Genomic DNA, 20357 nt, shown 5'->3' with positions numbered 1-20357 from the left:
GTATCTCTGATCTTAACTAACCTTCAGCTGGAAAATCTGCTCATTGTGCTTAATTCTTGAACTGCAATAATATTTCTACCTCAATCAATGCACAATAACATGTTCTTTACAGTTGATTCAAACATTGAAAGGAAATAAAATAAAATGGGTGTTCAGTAGATACTCTAACCCAAACTTGTGCTTCAGCTGAAGGCAATCTCAGTAGGAACTTCACTGCTATTCAGTTGATTATATGTGTAAACGATGTAAGGTTATGGTATTTTTCCAGGTGGTAATTGGTTTATTATTATCACATGTACGGAGATGCAGTGAAAAGCTTTGTTTGCATGCCATCCAGACAGATCATTCCATGCACAAGTACATTGAGGTAGTACTAAAGGAAGAACAATGCAGAATATAACCTTATAGTTACAGAGAAAGTGCATTGCAGGTAGTCAAGTAAGGTGCAAGGGCCAAGATGAGGTAGATTGGGAGATCATTTCAAATAGAATTTAAAATGTGTACTCATAACCATAAATATTTTCGAAGGCAGAATACAGCACTATATCAAAAAGGTAAATGCTTTCTGTAAGAAAATGCAACAGACATGAATTTTATTAAATATTTTTTTCAAATTAATGCACAGGTATTTGTATAAATAGCAATAATTGGCACTAGTTTTTCTTTTTTATGATGTGCTCAATGTAGAATACATTTTGTGATGTCTTTGTTTAAAAAAAAATCAATTGAATGTTGAAGTTACAAATAAATCTTTATATATGTATACAAATCAATAATTGTGGTGTTGATACCTATGCACATAAAACTTCTATGAGTAATGTTAAGGAAAGTAATCTTGTACTGTTTCTTTTAATGGTTGTTTGCATAGGGTTCGTTAATGTTAGATTGTGTTAAAATAGACTTGGAAATTATACCTTTTTTCATTTGGCTTGCAGGATGGAACTGGATCTTTGAAACGTAGTGGTTCCTTCAGCAAACTTCGTGCCTCCATTAGACGTAGTAGTGAAAAATTAGTAAGAAAACTGAAAGGTGGCAGTCCACGAGATAATGAGCCCAAGAATTCTGGGTAATTATTGATTTTCTGATTTCTTCTTTGTCTGAACTGTTTTTGAATTTGACACAGCTGTGAATAATGTAGATGTTGCTATAAAATCGTTATTTAGGAATGATTCCCCGCACAATATGACTGCCATCGAATAGGAAGAAAGATTTGCATTTATACAGAGCTTTTATTTTCCCCAAGACCTCGTGTTTCTCAAAGCATTTTGTGTTACATTAAATAATTTTCTATAAAACCCATTCATTGGTCTAAGGTAACAAATACATAGTCTGGATAGCCATGCATAAGGGAGCTTTGCTGTTGAAATAGTTGGATTCAGCTATGTAGTTGGGAGATGTTAACGTAACTTCTTATGATCTGGAAAATTCCCCTTGGATTTTTTTCAGGATACTTTTGCATGGCCTGCTTGATTGTACACGTAGTAGACCCTCTTAAAAGCTGGTAATCATGGGGTGGGTATCTCTATCCATGTTAATTGGATAAAATGAAATAAGGTGGAGAGAGGCTGGTGTTGAACATAATGATTATGGTCCATTGGAGGGTGTAAGGAAGTGTCTGAGAGCAGACATTCGGCTTCTGTGAGGTAGAGGTTATTTCGACAACCACAACGGCATTGCCCAGTCAGCAGGTTCAATAACCTTGAACATGTTAAATACTACTTGGATTCCAGATGGTATGATTCTTGTCAAACTTCGAACTTTTCAAATCAGTTTTTATTATAACACATTTTTTTCAAAACTGTCCAAAATTACCAAGGGATACAAGTTTAAAGCTTGTTTAAAGAAATAATCAGTACTTTCTTCAAACATTATTTTCTTCCCTTCATCTCCTGATATTAATGACTAAATAATTTTAGCTAGGCTTCTTGTGTATTATCCAAGTAACCTAATAAATGGTCATAATAACACAGACTATTAACCAATAATATGTTTCATGACTGAGCACAGTATTATCCTTGCCTGATATCCACTTCAGAGAAAAAGTACCTGCAAGGTGGCCAGGAGTAAGTTCCTTGAATTTGTTCCTTCATCTTCCCAATACTGTCAAAAACTACACAATTATTGTTCAATTCTGTGCAATTTTTTTCTATAATTACCTTTTTCATTTATTTTGTCAAATGAACAAATGAAGTTTTTTTTGCAAAAGTGAAAATGTGCCAAAAAGTATTAAATGTTCTTAAAATCAACTTCAATTATTGGAACCATTGCCTGAATTTCAAAACAAGATCTACAAGCAAAATGCAAAGGCTCCTGACAGAGCTTTGATGTTATCCTTGGGCTCGTATTGTGTTAACTTGGTTCATCTATGTCTCAGTGATTTTAGAAGGTTGATTCTTCCTGGAAATGAGCAGGTCGTTTCGATATGTGCATATTGGAGTTGCTATTTGTTAGTTAAAAAATTATTTGAGCATGAGCAAGTTATAATTAGGACATGGTCTTTGATTTATTTTACCAAATTGAGAAGAGAAATGAAAACATTGAGAATACCAGTTTAACTAGTATTTTTGCAATGTCAATACAATAATTTAAAAGAAAAGCTTTTAATTATCCTTATGCTTGCTTGTGCTTGGATTTTATCCTTGGTTTGTTGCAACCTTGGCCTTTTTTTGAGTTGAGACTTTTTTCATTTTCTGCAAAGTTTAATTGCTTTTGTAAATGAGATTTTTATATTTTAGCTATATTTACATAGGTATTCCTACAACAATACTTCATTCTGTTGTAGAATAACCTCAGCTATCCATTTCCCTTATGATGCATTCAGAAAAGAACCCTAAGGTGAAGTTCCTTGAGCACAGCTAGATGGACATATACTGCTACTGAACTGAACAATGCTGCACTTAGCCTGCCTGCTTCTCCCTATCTTTAAGCTAATTCCATACTGGACCCAAAAATAACCTGGTATCTTCATCTCTCTATTAGTAATTGTTTTATTTCACATTATTTGCTGTTATGTTCCAAATTTCTAGTAAAAGGACTTGTACTTTTTTTTACTGTCAGGCTGGCTTACCGCAATTGTTGTTCAAAATAATTATTAGAAATTCTAAGTTTTGGAATTGCTCTCAAATGAATGGAATATATTAATTCCACAAATTAAAGTATATAGAAAAATAGGAAGGAGGCAGTAAAGAACTAAAATGAAAAGCAAACAAAACTGTAGCTGCAGAAAATCTGAAATAACAACAAGATGCTGGAAGGTCAGGTAATATCTGTGAAAAGAGAAACAGTTAACAGTTCAGATTAGAGACCCTTAATGAGAACTGGAAAATAGAGAAAACTTAGAGATTGCAGGGGAGGGACAGATGAAACCAGGGAAAATCTCTGGGTGAGGCTAGGGTTTCCATGGGGAGAGATTCTAGATGAGGTCATCTGGTTAATGGGGCCAGTTAGAAAGAGAGAACATGAACAAGAGCTACGAAATGAGAGCGGTTAGAGAGTGACAATACAAAGAAATGACAAAGTTGCAAAATGCAGAGCCAGCAGATCAGACTATGCTAATAGAGAAAACCAAGCCAGTATCACAGATAGATACCCTACAGCAGAATTGAGTATTTCTGAATCAGACAGAGAAAGAGAGTATCTTAGAGAACTGGAGATTGAGTCTGGAAGGCTACAGTTTGCCCAGATAGAAGATAAGAGAATTAAAATGGCAGGCAACAGTGAGTTTAAAGTTGCTTCTTTAGACTGCAAACAAGTGCTCCGCAAAATGGTCATCCAATGTTATGGTTACTGAATGCAGTACTGTGTTATGATTACTCAATGCAGTACACTACCTCAGAACAGCACCTCATCTTCCATCTGGGCAAATTGCAGCTATACAGACTCTACCTGAATGTTACAACTTCTGTTGCTAACCTGTTTTCTCAATCTGTACACAAATTAGCCAGTTCTGCTGTTGGTCATCAGATTGGCTCAGTCTTTCTCTCCCCATTAGCACAGTCTGACCTGCTGGGCATGTCATACAGTTCTGCATTTCCCAACTTTTACACTTCTTTGTGTTCTCACTCTAACTGCCCTCATTTTGCAGATTTTGTTCATAGTCATTCTACACAGAAACAGGCCCTTTGGCCCACCATGTCCGTGCCAACCATCAATTACTATCTATACTAATCCCATCTATCAGCATCCATCTGGATACCTCAAATGTCATGTGTAAATCTTTGTATGTGCTCCTGCCACCCACTGAGACAGTACATTTCAAATCCCAACCACAAAGTCTAGATATAAAAGTTCTTCCACAGATATCCTCTCAACCTCGTGCCTTAAACCCATGCCCTCTAGATTTGGATACTTCTGTTGTGGGGAAATATTTCCTACCATCTGCCCTATCTATGTCCCTCTTAATTTTGCATACCTCTATCAGGCTTCGCCCCACCGCCACCCCCAGCCTATCCTGCTGTATGGAAAACAAACCCAGCCTATCCAGTCTTTCCCTATAACTGAAATACTCCCCAGGCAACATCCTGGAGAATCCCTCTCTAACTGACCTCATTAACTCACCAACTGGACAACTTTCTTTACAGCTTATCCTCATGGCCTATCTTGCCTCACCCTATTCTTTTGTCCTATCTATTGCTCTCTCATCCTCTCTGCAACTCAACATTTGGCAGATTGCTTAAAATATATAGTGTAGAAATAATGTCAAGGAACTTGCAAAAGACATGAGCAATTTAATTTATATTGCAAACTTTGTTGAAATTGATAATTTGAAATTAAAGCTTGCTTATTGTTTAATATGTATTATTTAAAATAGCACAGATATATAAAACACATCACATACTACATCAATAAATTAGGCAGAACCACAGTTTGCAGCTTGATCTTTTTCCTGTGCTGAGAGGGTACCAGTTGCCAAAAATATTAATCTAATTTTCCCCACTGATCCTGTTTAATGTGCATGGTAATAGATTTTTCACTGTCACTGTGGAGCATTGAATTAATGATCAGACTTGGGCTGAGTGGTGAAATGTCAGTGTCTTGTTTCTTTTTTTAATGATTAACCCAATAGACCACTTGCCCCATAAGAACTAAGATTCAATAAATATACAATATATTTTCTTGCCTTTAGAAATAATCATAATCTTATGCCAGTTTTCTTAGCATAAGACGATGATTTGTGCTGTGTACAATTATACTGGCTCACATAACTCTCCAATGCTTTACCTAAATGATCATTTTTTAATATGTGAGGTGTCCCATACCTAATTTCTGTCTTCACTGACAACCCGTGCATACATAAGTAGTCACTGGATTGCAATCAGAATAGAATAGTGATTGATTTAATCTATTTCATCCTCCCTCCACAGTTAAGACTAATTAACAGGAAAAAAAACTTGGAAATTTTCCCATTCTTCATAATGTAGCAGCACAGTGTGCATTTTCTGTACATCTTCCCAATATATTCAGAAAGGCAGTTGCAAGGGCACATTATATTTTAATTTCTCTTGGGAAAATGTACTTGTTTTGACGTACAATGTTTTTATCGTATTTTACCATCATTACAGTGTGCTTGTAGGTTTACTGGAAAATTGACAACTGTTTGCATAAGAGTAATCGATTTGAAATGTTATTGACATGGAAATTGTTTTTCATCAAATTGATGTATTAAATTGTGTAGAATGTTCATTCTGTAATGGTTTAAGCCTTTGGTGCAATATTCAGATATTTGATTGAGGTTGCTTTTGTTTGGAAAGTAGAAGAGCCGCTAATCTTCTTACTTAACTATTAGTTTTTAAACTATTAATTACAGGTTTGAAGAACTACTTGAAATCATCACCAATGCCTTAGTTTTTTATTATTAAACTGATGGTTCAGCATAGATCCTTTTAAGTTTTTACAATCATAGAAACATCTACTTATAGTGATACAGGTTTTCTGAGAAAATAATACAGATGAGTTACTGACATTACAGCGGAAAAAAATTACATTGACAGCCATTCAAAAAGACATACAAAAAGATTACAAGGATTGAATGGGACAAAAAAAGTCGTACTGCGTTGAAGGAACATGATCCCCAGTACACCTCACACACCAGCAGCTGTGTAATTTCTGAGGCAGGTATGAGGGAACAAACAGATTCAAGAAAAACCTTAAACCAACTTGGGGTGGGAAGAGAATTGGAAATTTCCTAACCTACTTGCAGCTGATTAAGAATGAGTTCTACAATATAACTATGATCATGAAATACATTCAGTCCACATCCACCTATCTTTATATATAGCGACGTTAGCCTTCTCCAAGTACTCGTCTGCTTTGAATATTTGTGACAAATACTCTTTCACTACGTGTTAGAGTCTTGTAGAGTTAGTATTTAGCATTGTCTCATCCCTTCCCCTCCATCTAAGTATTGAAATCCAAGTCTTTCCTTTTACAGTGGGCAGGGGAGAGTGGTTTCTGACATCTTATCTCTGCTCATGTCTTTAGGCTTTTTGCTATTGAGGTAAAACTTTTAAATTAAATCTGTAAATGATGTCATCTTATGCACAGAAAGATACCCATGAGGTCCTGTTTTCCCATGTGTTTCAAATATTACTTTTTGTTTGGTATTGGGGTATAGGTGATTTGCAAATAGTCTTGCATTAACATTTAGAGTTATAGAGCAATACAGCACAGATACAGGCCTTTCGGCCCAACGAGTCCATGCTGACCATAGTGCCCACCCATCTAGTCCCAATTTCTTGTGTTTGGCCCATATCCCTCTAAGCCCTGCCTCTGCATGTACCTATCCAAGCTCTGCTTAAATGATACTTCTGTACCTGCCTCAACCACTTACTCTGGCACCTCATTCCATATACTCACTACCCTCTGCGTGAAAAGGTTGCCCCTCAAGTCCCTTTTAAATCTTTCCCCTCTTCCCCCTAAACCTATGCCCACTAGTTTTGGCTCCCCTACCCTGGAGAAAAGACTGCTACCATACACCTTACCTGTGCCCCTCATGATTTTATAAACCTCTATAAGATTACCCCTTATTCTCCTAAATTCCCTCTGTTGGGTCCCTTACCATTCATAGTATAAGTCCTACACTGGTTTGATTTTTCAAAATGCATCACCTCACATTTATCTGTATTGAAATCCATTTGCCACTCTTTGGCCCACTTCCCACTCTTTGGCCCACTTCCCTAACTGATCAAGATCCCCTTGTAATCTATGATAATCTTCTTCACTATCAACAACACCTCCTAATTTCGTGTCATCTGCAAGTTTATTGATCAATAAAATAACAAGGGTCCCAACACCGAATCCTACGGCACCCCTCTAGTCACCGGTCTCCATTCCGAGAAACAACTTTCCACCACCACCCTCTGCTTCCTGCCTCCGAGCCAACTTTGAATCCACCTAACTAGCTCTCCCTGGATTCCATGGGACCCAGTCTTCCAGACCAGCCTACCATGTGAGACCTTGTCGAAGGCCTTGCTAAAGTCCAATTAGACAACATCCACTGCCCTACCCTCATTTTTTTTGTTACCTCTTCAAAAAAAAACCTCTCAAAGGTTTGTCAAGCTTGACTTTCCACGCACAAAGCTGTGCTGACTCCTCCTAATCAGACTCTTTCTATCCAAATGCTGGTAGATCCTGTCCCTCAGAATTCCCTCCAGTAACTTCCCCACAAACGATGACAGGCTGACCAGCCTGTAGCTCCCTGGCTTATCCTCGCTACCCTTAAACAATGGAACAACATTAGCCACCTTCCAGTCTTCGGGAACTTCACCAGTGGCTAATGATGAAGCAAAAATCTCTGCAAGGGCCTCTGCGATTTCCCCTCTAACCTCCCACAAAGTCCAAGGATGCACTCGGTCAAGTTCTGGGGATTTATCCACCTTTAAAGTACTGTAAGGCTGCAAATACCTCCTCCCTGGTAATCTGAATGTTCTCCAAAACATTTCCCCTAGTTTCCCTTATCTCTTGAGCAACCATGATTTTCTCCTCAGTAAACGCTGTGGAGAAATATTCGTTAAAAATCCCACCCATCTCCTGCAGCTCAAGACATAGGCGGCCCTGCTGATCTCTAAGGGGACCTACTCTCTCACTGGCCACCCTTTTACTCTTAATATAGCTATAGAATCTCTTGGGATTTTCCTTAACCTTACCTGCCAGATCCATCTCGTATCCTCTTTTTGCCCTCCTGATTTCCATCTTAAGAGTATTCTTAATCTTTTTGTATTCATCAAGGGATTCACTTGTCCCCAACCTCTAAAACACAATGTATGCTTCTTCATTTTTCTTGACCAGACCCTCAATATCTCTCATCAGCCAAGGTTCCCTAAACTTGCCAGGTTTACCCTTCACCCTAACAGGAACATAACTGCTCCTGGACTCTTGATATCTCACTCTTAAAAGCTGTAAAAAAAAAATCTCTCAATCTAAAAATCTACCTTTGAAGGATTACTGCTCCTTAGTAAATACCTATTTTTTTGTTAACTGGTTTTGGATACCTTGGGTATCCTCGAAATGGAATTATTTTTGAAGAAGGAAGAATTTGGGTTAAGGAACACTCTGGGCTAGTGGATACAGACTTGAAAATGAAACTGGACTGATGTCTAAAAATTTTTGAAAGTAAGCATTAGTTGGGCGGCTTATTCATTTATAAAATATTATATACACATTTCTAACATGCTTGATTTAATTTTTGAACTTTTCTTGAGTCCAGCAAAAAAAAATTCACAAACTGAGTTAATCTAATTTCTATTTGGCATTTGCTGAAAACTTAAATGAAGTGTTAACGATTTTTGTACATTCTTTGATTCACTTTAATGAGCTTCAAGCCCAAAGTAGTCTTCCAACCAAACTGGCTTGTCTCGGTTGGGTGAGTTTTTTTAAGTTCTGTCAGATCACTAGGTGCATTAAGTAGAGCAAAATTGTTTACTGGGATGGAAGGAGGAAAAATAATAATTGTTTTGTTTGAAGAACCTTTTCAGTCTTCTAGATCATGGAATGTTTAATGATCTTTGGCCCTGACTCTATTGCTGTCTCAGGGAAATCTTGAAACATTTTGAAGCAAAGAAGTATTGCTAAGGTATGTATACATGCCTGAACAAGGCTTGGAAAAAAACATTTTGATGCTTACTAAAAGGAATCACATAATTTCAAAGGAGTGTTCTCAATAATAGTATGATGTACATAACTAGCACTGAGGAGGAATATGTGGAATTCTTGAAGTGCATTGAGGATACCAATAGCACTAATTTTAGATGTTAGTCTGCTGTGAAATGTTTGGTTAAAGATTTTCAGTACTTCATTTGGGCTTGATTGCCACAAAGCTGCTTGAGCACATCTTCCTAAAGCTTTTTTTTAGCTTGAGCTTTTTCTTTTGCAATTTCTGTTGTTGATACTGGCTGCAAAATATATTTAGATTATAGTTCAGGGACAATGGTTAAATGATTTGACTAAGTTAAGGTCAATATGATTTGTTCCACTATGTAATTTCAAGCAGAAACTAATCTTGTCACAAGAGCGAGTCCTCAAAGATGTGATACAAAACTAAATTATTTTGGTATAGAGTTTTAAAAAATGATTTCTTCCTTATGGGAAGAAAAGTATCTTGACTTCAAAATCTACCAAGAGAAGCATTTTATTAACTGAGGATAGAATATGGTACTATGCTTTAAAATCTCTGTGCTTTCTCTTTGAGCTTTAGTTTGCAGTAATTCTGATTGGTTTATCCTTGCATGTCACTGTCATGGTTACAGCATGAAGCGTGCCAACTCTTTGAATGTACTTAACACAGGGGGCGGCAAGGCTTCTGAAGATCTTTTCCAAGTAAGCCTTATGTATTTTTTTACCACTTAGTATCAATGGCAGTGTCTGAGCTGAAGAATCCTACAAAATGTTTTAGATTTTTTTTTAACTAGAGACTTTTATTGATGTCAATTACTTGCATTTGTATAACATTTAATTTTTGCTGGCTTCAGATAAGACACTGCTGCTCCAATCAAATTCTCCATCTGTTTTGTGTCGTAATTCTATTAGATCTTGTAAAGAATGCTGCAGTGATATCGAGCTTAATAAATTAACAGTACATTGTTATTAACATTTCTACGATGCTCTCAAATGAAGAAATGTTTCAAACTTTTGCATCTCTACTAAATTTAAGAGCATGGCATGGATTTAATCCTGGATGCTCTTAGCCTATCCCAACTTCAGCATTCTGTACTGTCTAACATTTTTAAACTAACAATTTAGATTAAGTATTAAATATATATGTAAACTTTACTAATTGCTAGCTTACCTGTGGGATACTTTTTAAAAAAAAGTAACAGCTTTTATTAACCAGAATATTTCCTTTTGCATAGATGCATACTGGTCCTCTCTCATCTTTGTGTATTAACATATATTGTACACAGGCATGAACTGCAGAGCAGTTTCCAGCTCCCTACTAACTTTACTACTTGCTTTAGGGCTTGAATGTTGCATCTCACCGACATTGCTCAAAAAACATACAAAACTTAAGGCAAAATAAATGTACTTTGTTTCATATAATTGAAAAGGAATACTTGACTATTGTTAGTTGGGAAACATCAACCATGTGCACAGTATTGTCAACAATCTGCAGTATTTTGAAGTAACTTATCTTTTTAAAAAAAAAGGTAATTGTGGAAAATGGATTAATAATTTGAAGCAAATAGGTTGGCTAGTTATTTCTAGCCTAAACAAATGGATTAGATATTGGGAATTGAACAATAAGATTACAGATAGAGTTCCCCTATCTCCCCACTACCCCTCCCCAATGGAAGTGCACGAGGGGCCCTAGCTTTTTACATTATATATAAATGACTTGGATGAAAGTCAGGGTTTGAAATTTGAAGACTTTTTTTAAATTGATCAAACTATATTACCATACGTTTTATAATGTGTACCATACATTTTACATCGGATGTCATCACTTCTGAATTGGATAGCTTCGAGCAGCAATTCAACTCTATAGGTTAGTGGCAAGCCCAAATGACTCAACACTGACAGCATGGCTCAAAGTCAGGAAAGCAAATCAGAATTAGCTAACAATAATCTAAGAAAAATATTTCTTGCAAATAATTGCCATAACACAAATTAATTTGATACTTGTGATTGAGAAGGAAGTGTCACGAAACATTGCTTTAAATTGAAGTATGGCAGACTTTGAATGAATGTGAAGTAAGTGAATGACAATGAACTGGGCCAAGTATTAATGGGTATACCTACACTGAGCAATATTAAGTGTATTTGATCCTATACAGAATTAAAATTACGGAATTATGGGGAGAAGGCAGGAGCATGGGGTTGAGAGGGAAAAATAAATCAGCCGTGATCAAATAGCGGAGCAGACGCGAAGGGCCGAATGGCCTAATTCTGCTCCTATGTCTTGTGGTTTTAAAAGCCAGGGTATCAGTTTCAAGCATAACCATGGTCAACAAAAGGATAATAAGAAACACATTAAAAAGTATTTTCTATTTGTTTTCACAGTTGAAGAAAATTACTGATGGTACATGAGAACTCGTAATTAAGATTTTTGCTTTCATTTGTATTCTGATGACTCATGATGGCTTACAAAAACACTGGAAGTCTTTAATGATAAAGCAAAATACTGTGGATGCTAGAAATCTGAAATAGAAGATGCTGAAAATAACAAGTTAAGTGGCATCTGTAGGGGGATAAAATAGAAAGTAAACATTTTAGATCTTCAGTCTTTCATCAGAATTGGGGAAAAATTAGACCTATGATGCAGAGAAAGAGGAACATTGTAAAGAAAACCAAAGGAAGCTATGTGACTAGAGTAAATTACATGAGCAGGTTACAGTGTGAAGTGCAAAAGGATGGAAATGGGGAAGGGTAAGAAACAATAGGTTGATCTAGAGAGGGTGATAAAAGTTAAAGCAGAATCATAATTTAAAATTATCAAAGGAAAGTTAGCAAATGCTGGAATTGCTCATTCACCAAAATTGATGAACTTGAGTTAGGTCCAGAAGAGCACCATATGCCTGATGAAGTAAAGAGCTGTCTCCTAATCTTGTATTGAGCTTTATTGGAACAGAGGGGTCAGAGTGGAACAGGACAGTGAATCAAAGTGATTGGTGACTAGAAGCTCAGGGTCACACTTTTGGATTGAACGGAGATGTCCAACAAAGCAGTTACCTAATCTGCATTTGGTTTCTCAGATATAAAGGAAATGACCTTGTGAGCAATAAGAATGTATAATAAATTGAAAGAAATACAAGCAAGTTGCTGATTCATCTGCAAAGTGTGTTTAGAAACCTGGGCAGTGGCAAGATATGTGATAAATTATTTACTTGATTCATTACTACTACTAATCCAGGAATACCCATTTTGAATAAATTCTATTCTTCTGTTTCTTCCAATGAAATTTCCATTTGTTTCTGTGATCTTGTTCATCTTTATTCCTCTTTGTTTATCTAGTTTGGTCATGTGGATATCAAAACTTGCTTTCACAGCAACATATCTTCCATCAATGGCTATTTCAGACTATGAATTACCACACATGGATTACAATGGAAACCACACCCAAGACATTTCTAATCCATCCACAATTAATTATATCTTTTAAATTATCCATATCACTGCACTGCATCTTGAGATCTATGCTCATTGTCATGCTATGACACAAACATACTCTTGATCTCTCTCTTTTGCAGTACTGACTAGCTCTACAAAGTTACCCTGATCCAGTTTCATTTCATCCTTCGTGGTAGGTCCCACATGATAAGCTGGTCTGGAAGGTTGGATCACATGGGACACGGGGATCTAGCCAATTGGATACAAAATTGGCATGGTGGTAGCAATCAGGAGGTAGTAGTGGAGGGTTTTTCAGATTGGAGACCTGTGACCAGCGGCGTGCCACAGAGATCGGTGCTGGGTCCACTGTGGCATGTAGTCGGCATGGTTAGTAAGTTTGCAGAAGACACCAGAATTAGAGATATAGTGGACAATGAAGGTGCTTATTTAAGATTACAACAGGATCTAGAATAACTGGCAAAGTGAGCCAAGGAATGGCAGATGGAATTTAACTCAGACTAGTGCAAAGTGTTGCATTTTGGTAAGTTAGACCAGGGCAGGACTTGCATAGTAAATGCAGGGCCCCGGAGAGTGTTGTAGAACAGAGAGACCTAGGTGTACAAGTACATCGTTTCCTGAAAGTGGCAACACAGTTACAGAGATGATATGCCAACTCCACACAGATAGCACTGGAGGTCAGGATTGAACCCAGGTCACTAAAGTTGTGAGACAACAGCTGTACTAGCAGCACCATTGTGCTGCCCAGGTGTAAAATGTTAACTCTCTTTACCAGTAAGATGCTGCCTAACCTGCTAACTATTTCCAGGATTTTTCTGTTTTTATTTCAGATTTCCACCATCTACAGAATCTTGCTTTTATTAATTAAAAACCAGATATGTTTTTAAGTGTAGTGGCTTATCAGAAGTCTTGTATTTGAAGATATGACTATATAAAATTAGTTTTAAAATTGGATTTGGACAGCACAATTCAGTCTAAGTTGATTAGCTCTTTCAGATAGCTAATGTGTGTGATTGGCAGTAAAATTCTGTGATTTTGGCACAGTAATCAGGATCTTTATCATAGTTGTTGGCATCAAGGACTGTTGTACACAAACTGTTGTCATAGCAGAGATCAACTATGCTATGTGTAATTAAAATGTCATGTATACATTGTGTAAGCTATTACTGCTAAAATGCTTGAACATGTATTTAAAATGTTATCAAAAGAACAAATTGCTGCAATATAAAATATGGGTCAGATAAAACATTTAGATCTGTTCCTCCTGACTCTCAAGCTGCTATATTGAGACCTTTTGGCTTTGTTGTAACATTTATCTGCAGAATTGAAGTTCTTGTTAACTTTCATCTATGAGAATATTTTGCTTTAGTTAGCAGGAAAATTTTGGTAAGTTTTGTCAGAGTAGAAAATGTAATAGAAGGCTTACTGTGACTGTTAAACTCTTATTGGTGAAGATAAAATTGCAGATTGCACAAAAAGTTATTGAATCGTGATCAGAATACCTGTGTAAACATGGTGCCTATTTATGACTTTGATTTTTGGGATGTTGGCATTGCTGGCAAGGCGTTTATTTCCCAGTCATAATTAGCCCGAGAAATTGGTAATGGTGGTAGGTCTTCAGCTTTTGTGCACAGATTGGTTTATTGAACTACTTCACTTAAGTGTGGGACTGAAGTCATCCATAGACCAGACCATGCGAGGTTATTACTATCCATCCTGAAGGGACATCAATAAATCAGTTGATTTTACACTCATTATGTAAATAGAATTCAATATTTGAAACTGCAGAAGTGGGATTTGAACTCCTGTACTTTAGATTATTAGTTCAGGCCATTAGGTCACTGGTTCGGTGATCATTAGGTCATCATAACATAGTGAAAACTGATGGAGGAAGGATACGCAACACATTTCAGCACTCTAAAATGTTTGGTAAATTATGATCTCAGAAACCTATCATGTATATAAAACTTTATTTATATAGCATGGTAACAGGCCCTTCCAGCCCACTGAGCACACGCCGCCCAATTACACCCATGCCAACCTACTAACTCATGCGCCTTTGCGATGTGGGAGGAAACCGGAGCACCCAGAGGAAACCCACGCAGTCACGGGGAGAACGTACAAACTCCTTACAGACAGCGGCCAGAGTTGAACCCTGATCGCTGGCACTGTAATAGCATTACGCTAATGGTTACACTAGATAAATCATAGTTCCAGAGACACAAGAAGCTGCAGATGCTGGAATCTGGAGCAAAAAAAAACTGCTGGGGGAGCTCAGTGGGACAGGTATCATCTGTGGAAGCAGAGGGATAGTAGCATAAAGAGATGAGGGGGAAGGATGAGGGAACAATGGGCACTTCCTCCTCACCTGGGTTCCACTTCTCACCTGCCAGCACCAGCCTTGCCCTTCCCCCTCATCTCTTTATACTGGCTCTACACATTTAGTCCTCTACACATTTAGTCCTGATGCAGGATCTCGACCTGAAATATCAACTATCCCTTTGCCTCCACAGATGCTGCCTGACCTGATGAATTCCTCCAGTAGTTTGTTTACAGGTTCCTAGCTGTATTGCAGCAAAAGGATAGAAGTGATAAGAGAACAAAACTTTCATTATGTAGTTGTAACAGGGAAAAGATTACTGTCTAAAGGCCTTTATTAAAAAGTGCATGTTTTATAATGTTGCCTTCTATTAAATGAGCTGCTTTTTTTTGAATTGATTTGTTCAAGGGTGATATTCTGGAAAGGTTGTTGAATGTTTGTATCTGTGAACTGAATTAATTTGTGCAATTCAAAGTAGTAATTACATTCCCTATGATCTGGATTGTTTCTTTTCTCATTGCCTGAAAGCTCTCAAATAATGGATATTTAGTATACAATTTAGAAGAATATTTCAATTAACAAATATTTCAATTTTTGCTCTGTTCTTGTGAAATTAATGCATCAGTACAGTTTCCATGACTGTAAGGTTGGGACAAAAAAGAATTGAATCCACTTACTGAAGCTGCTTCAATTGTGCGCCTATGAAGCTCCAATCTCGATAGTTAGCTTGTTCGTGCTGTTTTCTCTCGCGCCAGAAACAGCCCTTTAACAAGAGTTAAAGAAATGAATAGTACTCAAGTTGATCAGTGTTTTGAAACATTTGATTTACAATATGAATAGTTATTCCACAGGTGACTAAGCAATTAGTAGTTTTGAGTTGTATGCTTTGATTAAAATTTTATGCACCCTTTGTTATCCTTTCATTGGTAGCCATTGTAATGAAATGTTTAATTGTACAATATTGATATTTTTACTTTAAAACATTTGTGCTTCCTCTTAATCTTCATTTCACAGGTCTTTCTACTGCTGTGTGCAGAGTACCATTTTATACCACTGTATATTCTACATAAGTAATGTGCAAAATCGTGGTAACAATTGTTCTTGTTAACTGTTGTCGGTTCTTAATATTTAAAATGTACACAGTCCAGTTTCAAGTTTGGAAAATAAAGAAATTGTTTGCAGTCATGGCTGGAATGCTAAGAGATGCCATGTGATGTACAATTACTTAATGGGCTGGAATTTTTTTTAAAAAAGCACAGAAAATCCTCATGCTTTTGATATTACAAAATCTTATTAGTGATTTTTTTCTTGCTTTTAAACTGCAGCGAAATAATCGTCTAACAGAATCCAGAAATTTGAGTATCAGCCATGATGACCTGATGCATTGTGGATCACAAATTGACACAGACTAGACTCTTCGTGTAAAAGAACAAGAAATCCTCATTGCTACAATTCCTTATAGCTTTTCAATATTAAGGTCTTGGTTTATTATCCTGTATAAATGATTTGCAGTAAACTTCAAATATTGTATCCAAGCATAAAATGTATGTTCCAATTTAATTAGTTTTCAATATTTCTTTGATACGGTATGTAATTTAGTACAATGCGAATAGTATCAAAGAGAATTTGTTTTAAAGACTAAGAATGCTGCAGCTGAGCTGGTTTTAGATAATAGGGGTAGAAATTTTGTTGATTTGTACAGTTAAATTTTTCCTTTTTTAAAGTAGGATCCCATGGAAACCACTTTTACTAGCTATTCCTTGTAAAGGCCACTTTATATTTTAACATTAGATGTGGCTTATTCATGCCTGATACCTAATATTTGTCATCACTTAATTGAATAACCTAGTGTTTCAGATAGTTTAAAAATTGACAGATCATTAATAAACTATAAATTTTAGCAGAATGCAAATATGTTGAGGTACTTGTACAATCCTCAGTACTTTCTTGACTATACTACTAACTTGCACTATATTTCCCTGAAATCAGATCAAAGGAACAAAGGATGCTGCTAATGTGTGTGGAGGTCACTTTCATCATAAGGTTGCTTTTATAATACCTTTTGTCAACTGTTTGACATGAGAATTTTACAAAACCAGCAATTTAACAAAACGTAACAAATGGAGGGGTATAAATTTGTTCTCTGTTGCCTTCAGTATCATGGGGGAGAAAGTAGTGACATGTGGATTGTACTCGACTTCTTAAATTGGTCCTGTTGAAATCATATTTCAGAAGTGGAATACAGCATGTGTACACTACTATATCAATTTTTGAGTGCATGTAACTAAGGACTAATTTCTTCCACTTTGTGCCTGGCTGTGAAATTAAATTTGGATTGAAAATTGCAAACTAAGCTCTGAACACTTCATGGATTGAAATAAAATTAAATGATTTCCAACTGATAGAACTGGATCCTGTAAAATCTTCCTTTAAAATGGTGTTCTATCAAAAGAATAACCATGATACATATTTGAAATTGCAGATGATTATATGGGCATGCAACTTCAGTCGTGACCAGTGAAACTGCAGGAGCTGTTAAGATTACATGAATATATTTCATTTTGGAAATTAGGGCCTTTAGGGTTAACCATCTTTCATTGATTCATCTTGCACTTGTATGTTTATTTACCCTGATTACTTTGTAAATCATTTTATATTATGTTTAGGCAGTACCTGGAGTACTACTTATTTGCTTTTAAATGTGACTTTTATAGTGTTTTATCTCTTTTGTATTTTATATTTGTACATTAACAAAAATTGTTTGCACATTGAAAAACAAATGATAAAATAGGATTGCAAGTGAAAATTGAAATCGTGATAGTTTACAAAAATAGAATGATGGTCAAAGGGTATATGGATTCTTAATTCCATTAAAAGGTTTACGTGTGGTTCTACAAGCACTTGAGTTTTTGATATAACAATGATTGACTGCATCAGCTCTTAAGAACATCACAATCGAATTCTCACTGCTTTGGTTACTATATTCTGAACATTATAGCAGGAAATATGTAAGAAGTATTGAACAAAGCTACTAAAATTGAAATCGGCTGTAGCTGCATGAAAACTACTATACTAGAAAGTACCAGATTTTACCCCTTCAGCTTTTATTCCGTTTCAGCCTTTAATTCAAAAAAGTGGTAATGTAATAACATTGTTATCCATGCATAAATGCTGTGATACTGTTACAAGACTAATCTGAACGGTGATTTCTGCAGGTTGTAGATTTTAGTATTAGAAGGATGATTTTAATAAGCTTAGTTGAGTTTGCATACAGTAAACAGATTTTTAGTTATGTATTGCACTTTCACTAGGGCAAGTCTGTGTAGCCATGATGTTGCATGTAATATTTTAATATAATTTGCCTGTTTAATATGCTACATATCAATGGGTGAGATCATTCAGATAGGAATATACTGTATTAATGTCATCAGTTTTTTTTAGAACGGAAGATATGTACATTTGTATGTTGGATATATGTCACATGTTACAATATTTATGTTCAAAATATATTGAAACATTTTTGGTGAGAAATAAGAAATGAATGCAATTTTAAAGAGTCCTATAAATAAAATGCAAGTACAAATTGCTACTGAAAACAAACGGTCTTAAGTTGATAGCTCAATTTATTTGAATTTTCCATTGTGCCAAGTCCTACAGCACAGAAACGGGCCACATTGGCCCAACTCATCCATGCTGACCAAGCTGCCTAGCTGAGCTATCCCATTTGCCTGTGTTTGGTCCACTCTCTGTAAACCTTTCCTATCTGTGTACCTGTCTACATTTCTTTTAAACGTTGCAATTGTTCTCTCCTCTACCACTTCCTGACAGCTTGTTCCACATACGCACCACCCTCTCTAGGAAAAGGTTGCCCCTCACACCCCCTTTAAATTTTCCCCCCTCATGTTAAATCTATGCCCTTTAGTTTTAGATTAATGTCACTCCTCAGACTCCTGTGCTCTAAGGAAAAAAGCCCCAGCCTATCCTTATAACTCAAGCCCTCCAGTCCCAACAACATCCTTGTGAATCTTTTCTGCACCTTTTCCAGCTTAATGATATAAATCTATGCCCTTTAGTTTTAGATTAATGTCACTCCTCAGACTCCTGTGCTCTAAGGAAAAAAGCCCCAGCCTATCCTTATAACTCAAGCCCTCCAGTCCCAACAACATCCTTGTGAATCTTTTCTGCACCTTTTCCAGCTTAATGATATAATTCCTATAGCTCGACAGAACTGCACATGATACTCCACAACTGCAGCCTCACCAACATCCTGTACAGTTGTAACATGATGTCCCAACTCTTGTACACAATGACCAGTGAAGGTAATTGAGCCAGATACCTTCTTCACCACCTTGTCTATCCATGTTGCCACAGTCAGGGAGCTATGTACTTCTAACCTTGGGTGTCTGTATTCTACAATACCCTCCAGAGACATGCCATTTATTGTACAAGTCCTGCCCTGATTTAAGTTACTAAAATGCAACATTTCACACTTGTCTAAGTTAAATTCCATCTGCCATTCCTTGGCCTACTGTCCCAGTTGTTCTAGATCCTGTTGTAATCTTAAATAACTACCTTCACTGTTCACGATTCCAACAATTTTGGTGTCATCCACAAACTTACTACTCATCTAAATTGTTAATTTCACTACAAGATAATATTAAAGGTAAATGAGGGGGAGCTAAAACTTTCCATCAGTGCCTTTTTTTTGGCTTTAGCCATCAGACTTTATCCCATGCATTTAGACCATATTCCCATTTTTTTTTTGCTTCTTCTAACATTCCTTTTTTCTTCGGATGTGGAGGGGAACCTAAACAGTTAATTTTCTGCTGTAAAAGAGGCTGTATCTTGGAATTGTAATGTTTTTCATTTGGCCTATAAAAGCTACTTTAAGTACTTCCTTCACAGCAAAATGAAGACTGGTATCAGTGTGGTTTTATAATGAAGTTTTATCAATTTATAAACTATTACTTGACTATATAATCACTTGCAATAATAAGGACCTTTTACTGAAATCCTGTGTGCAGTGTTCATCTTTCTAGTTAGATGTGGAAGGTATTGGCATTAACGTGGGTGATTGATGGCAATTGTGATGTACTGTACCCATACAAACAATCTGGAAGAGTATTAGTTTGGATATCTGTACTGTCCACAGTCTATATTACCAATGGACCAGCTTGATTCAAACAAAAAATCAATTCAAGATGCAGCTTGTATTAAGAATTTTCATTTGTGTAAGAATACTTTATTCATGAGATTTCACGGGTCTTCAAGGAATTTGCATTTCAAGTACAGGGTTTCACTTGAACTACAAGAAACAGCTTGAGGGCTGTGATTATTCTCATATACTTCAGGAAAAGAAGTCTGCTATCCTTGCCCTGCTGAGTTATATAGCTTCAGGTGCAGAGCAATGAGGTTGTCACCAAGGCATGCTCTTACAAAAAGCAATTAACAGGACAAAACCACTACTGAAAACACTGGC

At 36.4% G+C, this 20357-nt stretch overlaps 1 protein-coding gene across 9 annotated transcripts in view; it reads left to right on the top strand.

The window, feature by feature from the left end:
- Positions 1–19774, top strand: part of klc1a (kinesin light chain 1a) — a 74457-nt gene extending 54683 nt beyond the window's left edge. For 5 of the 9 annotated variants that reach the window (XM_052037383.1, XM_052037222.1, XM_052037464.1 and 2 more), the window contains 3 exons: positions 936–1066; positions 9744–9813; positions 16204–19770. In XM_052037383.1, the coding sequence (XP_051893343.1) occupies positions 936–1066; positions 9744–9813; positions 16204–16290 (288 nt within the window). In that variant the 3' untranslated portion in view covers positions 16291–19770. Of the gene's footprint in view, positions 1–935; positions 1067–8961; positions 9071–9743; positions 9814–16203 lie in introns of all 9 variants that reach the window. The other 4 variants (XM_052037822.1, XM_052037734.1, XR_007958110.1 and 1 more) reach the window with 3 other exon arrangements.
- Positions 19775–20357: the final 583 nt, after the last annotated feature.

Source organism: Pristis pectinata, chromosome 1 (genome assembly GCF_009764475.1).
Source record: "Pristis pectinata isolate sPriPec2 chromosome 1, sPriPec2.1.pri, whole genome shotgun sequence".
NCBI classification, from domain to species: Eukaryota; Metazoa; Chordata; class Chondrichthyes; order Rhinopristiformes; family Pristidae; genus Pristis; species Pristis pectinata.
Note: the sequence above shows the minus strand (reverse complement) of the source record. Positions and strands in the feature narration are given on the sequence as shown.